Source organism: Rhamphochromis sp. 'chilingali' (assembly GCF_963969265.1).
Source record: "Rhamphochromis sp. 'chilingali' genome assembly, chromosome: 8".
Taxonomy (NCBI): Eukaryota; Metazoa; Chordata; class Actinopteri; order Cichliformes; family Cichlidae; genus Rhamphochromis; species Rhamphochromis sp. 'chilingali'.
The window spans coordinates 17,168,738-17,182,075 of NC_137935.1; the positions used below are offsets into that span (position 1 = coordinate 17,168,738).

General features: G+C 40.4%; 1 protein-coding gene across 1 annotated transcript; it reads left to right on the plus strand.

The window, feature by feature from the left end:
* The first annotated feature begins 12,135 nt into the window (after window positions 1–12,135).
* On the plus strand, window positions 12,136–12,877 carry LOC308400591 (histone H2A-like). The gene is made up of 2 exons (XM_080888382.1): window positions 12,136–12,144; window positions 12,361–12,877. The coding sequence occupies exon 2, from the start codon at window positions 12,391–12,393 to the stop codon at window positions 12,805–12,807; it is 417 nt and encodes a 138-aa protein (XP_080744508.1). The 5' UTR covers window positions 12,136–12,144; window positions 12,361–12,390; the 3' UTR covers window positions 12,808–12,877.
* Window positions 12,878–13,338: the final 461 nt, after the last annotated feature.

Consider the following 13,338-nt stretch of genomic DNA (forward strand, 5'->3'; position numbering starts at 1 on the left):
CTGCAAAAGATCAATGTTACGATTTTGAAAATAAGACAATTTAAAGCAAATAAAATGTTTGAAACAGCCAGAGTCTGTAGGGTACAATAAATAATTAAAATCATCATTTAATGCTCCTCATTCCTCAGGAGAAATCCGAGTTTTACTGCTATGAGTATAACTTCAAGGTCAGTAAACCCATACGTTCAGTCATTACCGCCCAACCTGGGCATATTATTTTAAATAACTATATATTTCATAACAGCAGCATCTTGGTGGCTATTTCATTTTCTAAATCAGTATAGATCTGATTCACAGTGATTCCTGAATCCTTTCTGTTTGCTGCTTGGTAGATGTTCTCATGCATATACATGCCTCGGATGTCTGTGCCACTGGTACCTTATTAATGAGGGCCTTACAGAGTAAGTCGTAAATCTTTTGCTCTTACTGGAGCATATCTTTGCTTGCATTTAGTTTTAAATAACTAATACACTGCAGTTATCTTTCACCAACATAAATATGTGTCATCTACTAGTGATATGTCCCAGGTGTGAACTGTCTCCCACCTGCCTGAAACAGCTGGGATAGACACCCGAGACCCTGGAGACTTAAAACAGTGGTGAAGCTTCCCGGGAGTGGCCAGCCTACCAAAATGTGCATGTCGATGACTCATCCAGCAGGTCACAGAGGAACCCATCTAAAGAACTGCGGGCCTCGTTTGGCTGAGTTAAGTCAGAGTTCATGATTCAACAATAAGAAAGAGACTGGGAAAAAATTAGAGAGTTCCCAGGAGAAAACTATTGCTGACCAAAACAAGCAAAAAGACTCATCTAACATTTAGCAAAAAACAACTAGATGTACCCCTAGATGTGAGAATTTGGGGAAAATATTCTGTGGACTGACTAGACAAAAGCTGAACATTTTGGAAGGTCTGAGTGTCGCTAGATCTGGTGTAAAACTAACAGCGTTTCATAAAAAAGAACATCATACAATCAATCAAATATGGCAGTAGTAGTGTGATGGATGACTTGCCATAATTGATGGAACAATGAATTCTGCTCTCTACCAAACTGTCCGGCCATCAGTTTTTGGTCTGATGCTGAAGCATACTTGAATTATGCAGCATGATAATGATCCAAAACAAAACAGCAAGTCCATCTCTGAATGCCTAAATAAGACAAAATAAAGCTTTTGGAGTGCCCTAGACCACACTCGTTAGCATGATTCATGCTTGAAAACTCTTAAATCTGGCTGAACTGAAAGCATTGTGCATTTATTAATAAACATAAATATACTGTACTCTAATACTAGATTTATATTGGCTTATTGATCAGCAATGATCAAGTGTAAACCAAAGATCAACATCAAGTTCATGACAAGCCACAATTAAGCAATCGCTTTCTTCTGTCCTGGGGTCTTGATATTGGGATCCGTCTCCCTAACCCTCTTCCAGTCTTACACCATATCCTGAATAACAGGTCTGTTTGGAGCCAGAATGAGAAAACCAAGCCTGGAGCTGTACAAGAGCATTGCGTCTTCCCTCAAAAACACACAAACATACACAGACATGTACACAAATAAACACAAATGTGAGAACGTCCTTGAGCTGTCATCACAGAGACTTGAAACATACAGCAGATTATTTTTGTATCAGACAGGGAGGGACCCTGAGGCGTTGCGTGGTTCAGATGGGAGGAAAGAATGAGATTGTGGTAAAGCAGTAAAAGACAGAACCAAATCTGACCAAGAACAGGAAAGATAGAAAAACACACACACACAAAAAATTAATAAAAAACATTCCAAAATACAGCTTCTTGCATAATCGTGTAGCAGAGTTAACCATATCACAGACATACACCATATAAAATGTCAGAATCTACAGAATTTGCTTATTTAGATCAAAAATACAAGATTTTTCTTGTTTCTTTTAACCTTGGTGATAGCTCCCATATACAATACCAGTCAAAAGTTTTAGAACAAACCAATTTTCAATTTTTTACTGAAAGTTATGCAGTTTGATGTCTCATTGCACTATGAAATGAAAGCATATTACAAATAAGCCATTGGAGTGAAAAAAAGAAATCATGGAATCAATTTATAGACTAAACTAAACTTTTGACTCATCAAAGTAGCCACCTTTAGCAGATATAACAGATATAACCCATAAATTTGTGGCACTTGTAGGTTGCTTTTCTTTCACTCTTCGGTCCAGGTCATCCCAAAATAGCTACACGAGCTTTAAGTCTGGAGCCTGTGCTGGCTACTCCATGTTTTCAAGCTTACCATCTCGTGTGTTTTTTTCCTGAGGTAGTTCTAGCATAGCTTGGACTTATGTTTTGGGTCATTATCTCGCTGTAGGATGAACCCCTGACCAACTAGACGTATACCAGTGGGAACTGCATGGCACTGCACAATGCTGTGGTAGCAACAGAGAACAGCCCAATGACAAGCTCCAGAGCACAGGTAGTATAACAATAATAATGGATGCATCTTTCACTGGTTTCTGAAGCCCCGCTTTGAAACCTGACATGAGCACTTCTTCTGTCGCCAGATCTGATGAGGTTGGCCAGATCTGACTGTAAAACCCATGCTGATTGGCTAGGGACAGTGAGCATGGGGTCACATACATGAACGAAGACAATCATCCATTGTGAAACCTATTATGACCAAGATTTAGTATGACCCAAAATGAGCGACTGAGCCCATAAACTCATCAGGAAAGCCTTCAGATAAAATGCAAGTTTAAGGGACTTCCACATCCCTTTATTGTTCTGAACAAGAAGCTATGTTATGCCAGCAACCACAGCTGTCACTTGAAGCCTCAAGTGTCCACTTTGTGACTCCATTACTTAAGACTATGTAGCTCTTATACAAGTCCATGGGTTCCACTCCAAGTTTTAAATGATAAATGAGCACTCCACTCTTACATTCATGTCTTTTATACTGTATGGAAGCAATGCAACACACAGATTCTAGGTCTGAGCAGCTGTCTCAGCCATGGGCAAAAGATGACAACCAATAAAATTCTAAAAGGTAATTAGTGCAATGACCATAAAAATGAAGGGTTAAAACAGTCTAGTGTCCCACTTGTAAAAGTGGATAAAACACACAGTCCAAGGCCAGAGCCAGCTATACTGTGAGTCTGTTACACTTTACATGCTGACAGCTTCAACAGGGAACAGCAATTGTCCTCCAAGAAGCATCACGCTGTAAATAGAAGGCCGGCAGTCACCCCGATCTCAGCAAACCAACTCTGCCTTTGTGCTGCGGCATATAGTAAGCCCAGGCCTGTTTGTAGCGTGGGCTTTAAATAGACCTGAGTCTCATTGCAATCAAATACACCTGCCAATTAATCCAACCCCATCACAGCCATTGGCTCACAGCAACTGTGACAGACAAAACCAGTCCCTAACTAGTGCCCATTTCCCAGAACATTTCCCCAGATTTTTCCCAAAGATAAAAATTAATTTAGCTTGTGACTTTTCAGTGTAACCAAACCTTATAACACTAATCATTTTTCCCTTTCACCTCTCAGTAGCACATTACTCCAGACCACCCGAAGGGACTCTGGAAATGTTACTCATCTGTCACAGGTAATTATTCTTTTCCTTGCCAGATGAAGGATCATACTTTACAGTGTGAAACAAACTTTACAGATTCAAGTTCATGTGTTTATGTTCAGGAAAAACATGCCATAACTTCCTCAGTGACAACCTGGGAATTGTTTCTGTCAAAAGAATTAGAGAAATTCTGGGAAACCACCAGCTGTGAAACAGAGTAATATGCTAAGTTTATTAGAGACCAGAGTTATGCAGGTTGTCCAGAAAAGATTGTATATTGTGTGGGAAAATGCTATTGCAAACATTATTTTTTGTGATGGAATCCAGAAAACACTAATATTAAATGGACAGTAACCTTTATGGCATAGGTCCATCTCTCTTCCCCATCGATGTCTGTTTCTATAAGGTGGGAATGTGACCAGTCAGAGGGGGCAGGAGGAACCATTGCCAGGACTGCCACTTCCTACATGGCGGTTCTCAGGGAAGTGGGAGGGCTGGGAACAGGAAACTCCATTAAACACATCACAGACAGACGGAAATGAATATTTAAAGAAATGAAGTGTGTGAATGCCTGTGTGTGTGTGTGTGTGTGTGTGTGTGTGTGTGTGTGTGTGTGTGTGTGTGTGTGTGTGTGTGTGTGTGTGTGTGTGTGTGTGTGTGTGTGTGTGTGTGTTGGATGATGAGGTACCAAGGGTGTATGGAGGAGAGAGAGAGAGAACAGGAAGAGAACTGCATTAAAAAAATAGCAATACTGTGGAGAATATTGCGACAGAGAGCCAAAACAAGTTATGGCTGAAAAGAAAAAAAGGCAGAAAGGAAAGAGAGAAAACAGATGGAGGAATTAAAGTGGGGAGGAATGGGAGTTTTGCACAGGTGGGATGGATGGATGGGTGGTTGGGTAGATGATGAAAAATCTCTTTGTCCTTCGTTCTTCCCCCATCTTCTAATGACGTGGCAGTGGATTTGCGCTGCCTGTCTTCTGCTGGTCAGTCCCCACACATGGGTGTTCAGTGCCAAATCCTACCCCGATTTTATATCTCCCGAGGTCCATCCTGTGTTTTTATAATGTTTAAAAAGGGAAATGTTTTTTTTTTTATTGGGAAACCAGTGTGGACATATGGTAGCCATCACAGCATGAGGAGGATGTAAAATTATGCAAGCAATGAGAAGGTGGAGGGCAGAGGAGAGGATGGTACAGGAGGGCTTCTTGTTGGCTCTGCTACTACTGCAGGGCCAGTAACACATGAAGTCTTTTTTATTCCAAAGCTGATGGCTTTGATTTCACACACAACTGCTGTTGCTCATGTATGGAGATGAACAAATTAATGTTCTACAGTCAACTTTTTTGTTTATTATTTTTGTCTGAAATCACCCCCCAAAAAACTGTATGCAGTGAAGTGGAAGTTCAACATTTGTTTTGCATGTGAAAAAAAAAGCTAGAACAGCTTATCCCACTACAAGAAAGTCAAGGTTAGTCAGCATGTGTATGCATTTACTAAAGGATATCAGACCTCGTCATTAAACATCAAATTTGCTCATTAAGAGCAAAAATACAGGAAGATTTTTGTTTATTTTAACCTTTTTACAGATCTTGTTTTTTCTACCTGCCAAATGAAACAAAGACGTTGTTCAATTAGTGACTATTAGTGGTTATTATCATAGCAAATATATTTGTTAAAAGGTTATACAGAAAATTCAGTAAGACATATATGCCCGCGCGCACACACACACACACACACACTTGCTTTATCATGCTTTATATTAAGAACACACACAGACTACAGATTAACCTGATCGCAAACAAATAAACAAATGAATAAACACTGATGTATTGATTAGACATTAATAGGAAAATGCAGAATCTTGCAAATTAAACACAATTAAACACATTTAGCATTACTGTAATGCTTCATCTACGAAACTCTACAGATTCATAGTGTGCCTTAATAATGTAAGAATTCTTAAAAGCTTTAAACCAGGCTGTTGTTTCAGTGGACAGTGTGAACATAACTTTGTGGTCTTTTCTTGTTCACAGCTGTTTATATTACATCATGTATATAAAGGTCAGCTCCAGCATGTCTTCTCCTGTTTCTTAAACAGCATTTACTGCTGCATCACTCTACTTCTATTATATTTAAAATAAGTAAACGACAAATAATGATTTTCTTGTGAGATTTACATGAGAAGATCAAAACTGCTCTCAATTGTGATGTAAATATTAAGATCTTAGCTGTATATAAAAACTGAAAATAGCAGGAAACAGCAAGCCTGTGGTCCCCCACTCATACCTGCTCATTTATGCATGTTCAGATAAGCCTCTTGCCCCCAGTTTCTCGTCATTCTTGTACAATAAACTACGCCCCCCCACTTGCACTTCGAAACAGTATGGGTAATAATCATCACATAAATAATACACATAAAACACATGAACACAGAATGCCAGGATTTAACTCAGGAAATAACTGTCTCCTGCGGCGGTTTCTCTTTTATTTAACAGGAGTGAGCCCAGACTGTTGCTGAAACAGTTATGGAAAAACGATCAAAGCCTTGTAGGCAAGTTTTTTTTTCAAGAAGCGACAGACTTTAAGAGCCCGAGGATCCTGGGACCTCTGAGCACCCGGCTGCACTGTGTGTGTTCAAAAGGTTTCATAATTAACGTGGATCCAGAGGGTGACTCACTGTCCGGTTACTGTGGAAACCTCACATTAATTGTCCCATTATTAACTTCAAATTACTGGAAGGGCCAGATGGATCCACCACCTTTTTTTCTGCTGTCAAGACAGAGTATGTTGCTAATGTCGCTGTCATGTGGGACTATATAAATCAGAGAAAAGTAGTTAATGATAAATAGGCTATTATCTGCTGAAAGAGGTGAGCAGTCACAATGAAAAATTTCCAGCATTTGGTCATTTTCTGTGGGTTATTGCCCTTTCAAAATCGGCAGTGATTCAGACATCACACCACTCATTCGTGGGTATAATCATATGAGCGTGTCTGCACGTACAAAAGAAGTCACTGACCCTTTGAGTTTGTTGTAGAAGATTGATTGCTGTACAAAGATGAGGCACAGGCTCCACTGACATCTCCATAAAGCTGAGGAAAAAGTAGGGGTAACAGCACAATCCTCCTAAAAGCCACATCTACAGAGTTATTGCAGCTCCAGGAAAAGAGAAACAGGCTTCTGTGTGTCAGCTAAAAAGAGTTAGGCTGTCTTAACTATTTACCTATCCACCTGCCCCTTGTGCAAAGGGAGAGGCTAAGACATAACGGTAAAATAAGGTTTTTGAAAAATGGCATACAAGGGAATGATAAGCTGTGTTATTTAAATTACTGGCAGTTAGCAAACACAAAAGGAATCTTGTTAGGAGCTTTGGTGTCTGGTTTTGCCGTCAATCTCTGAGTTTAATGGTATGTTTGGATCATTTCTCGGCTCCCTCTGCTCTTTTTTTCATCTCTCCTCTTCTCCCGGCAGCAGACTGCAAACTTCAGTGTTAGTAGCTACTGTTGCTAATAAATACAGAGGGCCTGTAGCCTTCATCCAGACAAAGATCCTCAGGAGAACCTCACAAAAACAAATGGCTACTCTCAATGATGACAACTCGCATGATAAAACACTAAAGTTTACAGTCTTATACAGTGCTTAGGTCTCGACTGAACGCAAATGAATTGTGGTAAGAAACAGCTCAATGTGTGTGCTGTCAACATACTTCACTTGAAAGTCGGGCTGCAGAGGTATGTATTGTGAACTGCTCTGTGACGGCCTGTGAGTTGTGTTCTGTCCTCCTCGTGTCGGGAGGATGTTGAGAGGTTAAACAGAATCGCATCCAATCTGTCCAAGGACGACCTGCTGGGAAGGTCCCTGCTTAATTTGTCTTTCCACTGCTCTGCTGATTGGCCCTTTGCCATACTTTAAAGTTAATTCTAACAGTCAAAATGTCTCTCTCTCTTTCACCCTCACTCCTTCTACACTGAGTAGAAGGTAAACAGTAGAAAGGATGAAGCGTGTTGCCTTCCAATTTGGCAGTGAAAATGCTGACAATGACAAAGCAGCCCATTATTCAATCAAAGGAAATTTCTCATGCATTTAAATACTTTTAATTAACATGACAAAGTTTGCTTTTTCCATTTTGCTAAATGTGTGCAGCAGGCAAATAAAAAGCTTATTTGGTGAGGTAAACAATCATTTTAACAACTGATCTGTAGTTCTTTATCAGATAAGAAAAAAGAAAACAATAAATTAGCATCACAGTCACATTAACAAAGTGTGTATGAATTTTCTTGAGCTTTTGGCCATATCACAGATGAAGAACTCTTCCATTCTGATGAAACAGTTTATGTATATATGTTTTTCAGTTTGCACTTTATTTTTCTCTGAAGTAAAACTGAGCTCAAACTCTCTTTTACAAACGAAACTTTGCAGCCATAAAAACTAAAACATAAAAAGTGATCGCCTTAAATGCATCTGAATAGCTATAAAGAATTGATATGCTAAAAAAAAAAACTATAATGTAATGTAAGAAGCTACAGGACCGTGGAATATTGTTGGAAAATCTTATAAAAGGAATGAATCATATGTTTCTTCCAACTACAAAACGAGATGTCATCATAAATACTGATATAAAACATTGGCCTTTAAAGCTGAGTGACCAGCAATGAGTTGACTTCTTCAAACCTTAAACTTTATCTTGGTTTCCGAGAACGCTGTAATGAAATCCTTGTATTTTAGATACAAGATGAGTCATCGCTGCTTCACAAGCAGTTAATAAGTACATCAGGCACTCTGGGAATCAGATACACCAAGCACCTAATCATAAATTGGAGGCTCATGACACCAATAAGTGTGAATTTATAAGTGTTCCCTCACTGACAAAGCCTCACGGTGTTCTATCAGAGGCTCCAAGTTAAATGAAGTCTGTGCTGCCATCTGCTGTTGATTTCTTCCTAAGCTCTTGAGTCCTATTGATGACACATGCAGAATAATCTTTTTCTCAAGTCAGTCAGTTTATTAATTACAGCTGAAAAATGGAACTGCAAAACTTAATTTTCACACCACATTCTAAAAAAACGGATTCTCCTGAAGCACCAAACGATTAGAATCAAACCTTTCCTGTTCAAACACACAGCCAATGAATTTAACAGCATATTGAGCAACATAAAACAACGTTCAGGACATTTAACTCCAGAAATTCAAAGCAAACAAAATCAGTCCTGCCACCCTCATGTCACCATTTCTGGCAAGTCTACAAAAACGCAGGGGTTACAAAATGAATATGACCTGCGTTTACTGACCACTTTGGAAGGTACACCTGTTTAACTGCTTGTTAGCACAAATATCTAGTCAACTAGTCACTTGTCAGCAACTCAACCTGATGAAATTCCAACTGAGCATCATAATAGGGACTAAAGATGATTTAAGTCACTTTGATATGTTTGCTGATGCCAGATAGGTCTGAGTACTTCAGAAACTCGCATTCTGCTGGGATTTTCCCATACAGCCATCTCTAGGGTTTACAGAGACTGGTCCAAAAAAGAGAAAATATCCAGTGAACAGAAGTTCTCTGGGAACATGCCTTGTTGATGTCAGAGGTCAGATGAGAATGGCCAGAATGCCAGTAGCTCAAATAATTATTTGCTACAACCAAGGTATGGAGAAGATCGTCTCTGAACACACAGCACGTTGAACCTTGAGGACCACACTGGATGTCACTCCTTAAAACAGGAAACTGAGGTTGCAGTTCACAAAGGCTCACCAAGATTGGAAAATAGGAAGTTGGAAAAACATTGCCTGGTCTCAATCTTTTCTGCTGCAAACTTTGTATGGTAGGGTCAGAATATGGCATAAAAAATGTGAAAGCATGGATTCATCATAACCTGTATTAATAGTTTAAAGTGGTAGGTATACAGTGGGGCAAAAAAGTATTTAGTCAGCCACCGATTGTGCAAGTTCCCCCACTTAAAATGATGACATAGGTCAGTAATTTGCACCAGAGGTACACTTCAAATGTGAGAGACAGAATGTGAAAAAAAAAATCCATGAATCCACATGGTAGGATTTGTAAAGAATTTATTCGTAAATTAGGGTGGAAAATAAGTATTTGGTCACCTCAAACAAGGAAAATCTCTGGCTCTCACAGACCTGTAACGTCTTCTGTAAGAAGCTTTTCTGTCCCCCACTCGTTACCTGTATGAATGGCACCTGTTTGAACTCATCATCTGTATAAAAGACACCTGTCCACAGCCTCAAACAGTCAGACTCCAAATGCCGCCATGGCCAAGACCAAAGAGCTTTCGAAGGACACCAGGAAAAGTATTGTAGACCTGCACCAGACTGGGAAGAGTGAATCTACAATAGGCAAGCAGCCTGGTGTGAAAAAATCAACTGTGGGAGCAATCATCAGAAAATGGAAGACATACAAGACCACTGATAATATCCCTCGATCTGGGGCTCCACGCAAGATCTCATCCCGTGGGGTCAAAATGATCATGAGAACGGTGAGCAAAGATCCCAGAACCACACGGGGGGACCTGGTGAATGATCTGCAGAGAGCTGGGACCAAAGTAACAAAGGTCACCATCAGTAACACACTACAACGGCAGGGAATCAAATCCCGCAGTGCCAGACGTGTTCCGCTGCTGAAGCCAGTGCATGTCCAGGCCCGTCTGAAGTTTGCCAGAGAGCACATGGATGATACAGCAGAGGATTGGGAGAATGTCATGTGGTCAGATGAAACCAAAGTAGAACTTTTTGGTATAAACTCAACTCGTCGTGTTTGGAGGAAGAAGAATACTGAGTTGCATCCCAAGAACACCATACCTACTGTGAAGCATGGGGGTGGAAACATCATGCTATGGGGCTGTTTTTCTGCCAAGGGGACAGGACGACTGATCCGTGTTAAGGACAGAATGAATGGGGCCATGTATCGTGAGATTTTGAGCCAAAACCTCCTTCCATCAGTGAGAACTTTGAAGATGAAACGAGGCTGGGTCTTCCAACATGACAATGATCCAAAACACACCGCCCGGGCAACAAAGGAGTGGCTCCGTAAGAAGCATTTGAAAGTCCTGGAGTGGCCTAGCCAGTCTCCAGACCTCAACCCCATAGAAAATCTGTGGCGGGAGTTGAAAGTCCGTGTTGCTCGGCGACAGCCCCAAAACATCACTGCTCTCGAGAAGATCTGCATGGAGGAATGGGCCAAAATACCAGCTACTGTGTGTGCAAACCTGGTAAAGACCTATAGTAAACGTTTGACCTCTGTTATTGCCAACAAAGGTTATGTTACAAAGTATTGAGTTGTATTTTTGTTATTGACCAAATACTTATTTTCCACCCTGATTTACGAATAAATTCTTTACAAATCCTACCATGTGGATTCATGGATTTTTTTTTTTTTTTTTTTTCACATTCTGTCTCTCACAGTTGAAGTGTACCTCTGGTGCAAATTACTGACCTCTGTCATCATTTTAGGTGGGGGAACTTGCACAATCGGTGGCTGACTAAATACTTTTTTGCCCCACTGTATGTTAATGGTGTTGGGGATATTTTCTTGTTACACTTGGGGCCCCTTAGTACCAGGTCCATGGTTTTGTGATGAAGGTGTATCTTTTGCTGGCTTTGTCCACCGTGTCACATCATCTTAAACTGGTTTTGTGAACATGATAATGAGTTTACTGCACTCAAATAACCTCCACAGTCATCAGATCCCAGTCCAGTTTAGCACCTTTGGGATGTGAAGGAATGGAATATTCACAGCTAAACATTCTTGAGCAACTGTGCAATGCTATCATGTTTGCAGCACACTGATAAACTATGCCATGAAGAATTAAGGCATATCTAAAGGAAAAAGGGAGTCTAAACCAGTATTAGCCAACTGTACATAACAAAGTGACCAGTGGGTGTGTATACAGTATACTGTAACTGTTTTTAACTTCTGGCACATGTGACTTCCATTGTGCATCAAGCACAAGCACCCTACTGTGCAAAATGTAAGTGCCCTACAAAAATGAATAAATAAAATCAGCAAGAGTGAGAGTGGTTCATGAGCATTTTGTTCAGGGAATAGTTTTGTGCATTAGTAAGTCAGAAAATGTTAGGCATATTGAATACTTCTGTTCATGATTAATAGTCCTCAGTACTGAAATACTGGATGAATTATAATGTAGCAATCACACAAGTTTCGTAAATATCTAAATACTTCAAGCTCATGGTCTGTTTGGTGAAACTGCATAATGTTTTGTTGTTGTTGTTTTACCAGCACACCAGCACTGCCTGTTTTATACAACTTTTGGTTGGAGGTATGCTCATTCATTGCACCTGAAGCTTAACTTAATTTTTTTTTTTTTTTTTTTGCAAGGCCTCTTTCCCCCACTCACTCACTACTACCAATTTAAATGTTATATATCAACATGTTCTGCTAACTTCACCACCAGTCCTATGCCTTAACTGTAGATTAAGCAGTATTTTTATGTTGCCATCATTTGACCCTAACAATCAGCTCACACAGGTGAAAAAGAGTACCCAGGTGCCATTAATCAACAAGCCCTTCCCTGCTCCTATAAAAGGAGTATCCTGTCTATTCAGTGGACAGCTGCTGTTTTACAAGTACTGGTGAGTGTTTAGCTGTGAATTAAATGTTGGTGTTTGGGCTCCTCCTCGCCCCCTCTCAAGTGGCATAATCTAATTTGATAAACTGTGCATTTGAAGATTATAGTAACTCTAGTGTCCACACATGTTGCTACCTTTGTTTCAAACAGCATCTCATGCACCACTGCTGAATATTAATTTGACTTAAAACTCACTGAATTCTCTTCTTGGTCATTTTAGTTACTGGTCTTCTTCAAACTTGGGTTCAAGATGTCTGGCCGGGGAAAGAAGGCTGCACCCAAACCAAAATCTGCAGTTTCCCGGTCTTCCAGAGCTGGAACTAGTTTCCCAGTGGGCCGCATTCACAGGTTGCTCAGGAAAGGCAACTACGCTCAGCGGATTGGAGTTGGCGCCTCTGTGTACATGTGTTCTGTCCTGGAGTATCTCTGTGCTGAACTCCTGGAGCTGGCGGGAAACGCCAGCCGTGACAACAAGAAGTCACGCATTGCTCCCCGGCACATCTTGCTGGCAGTGAAAAATGATGACGAAATCAACAAGCTGCTGGCAGGGGTCACAATCTCAGATGGTGGTGTGATCCCAAATATCCAGGCAAGCCTCCTGCCGAAGAAGACAAAAACACCAAAGGATGACAAATCTGCTAAAGATGTCCAGTCACAAGAGTTTTAATTATAAATGGTACCACTTTCAGAAAGGGTTTTAATGATAATAAAGTGAGTTTCTAAATTATGCTTGTCTTCAAACTTTTTGAGCTATCCAACTGGAAGTAGTACTGATTGTGTGGGGTGTTTTTGTTTGTTAAAACCTTGACAGCCAGGGAACCAGATGTCTTGATGGCAGCTGGATAGAGTAGTGCAAATTTCTCTGAATGCTAAGGAAGTGTGCTTCATTTCCTACTTCCCGTAGCCAAGAAGGGTTCATCCTCTGAACAAAAGGGACCTTACTCGTACTCTGCCGTGTACAGCGTACTGATTTAGCTCCTCCACAGGACCTCTGGAAGTCTTGCAAAATAAGTTTCAACACTACATTCTTGGATGTCTTTTAGCTTAACACTACTCAGGTTTTGTGAAATACTCAGACAACCGTGACAGTTTTACCCAGCATCTTTTCATGGTGGGGTATGTCAAAAGGGACACCTACCTAGTTTACAAGTCCAGTTGAAGGTTGGAATAAATCATCTAAATTAGAAACCTGGTGTGT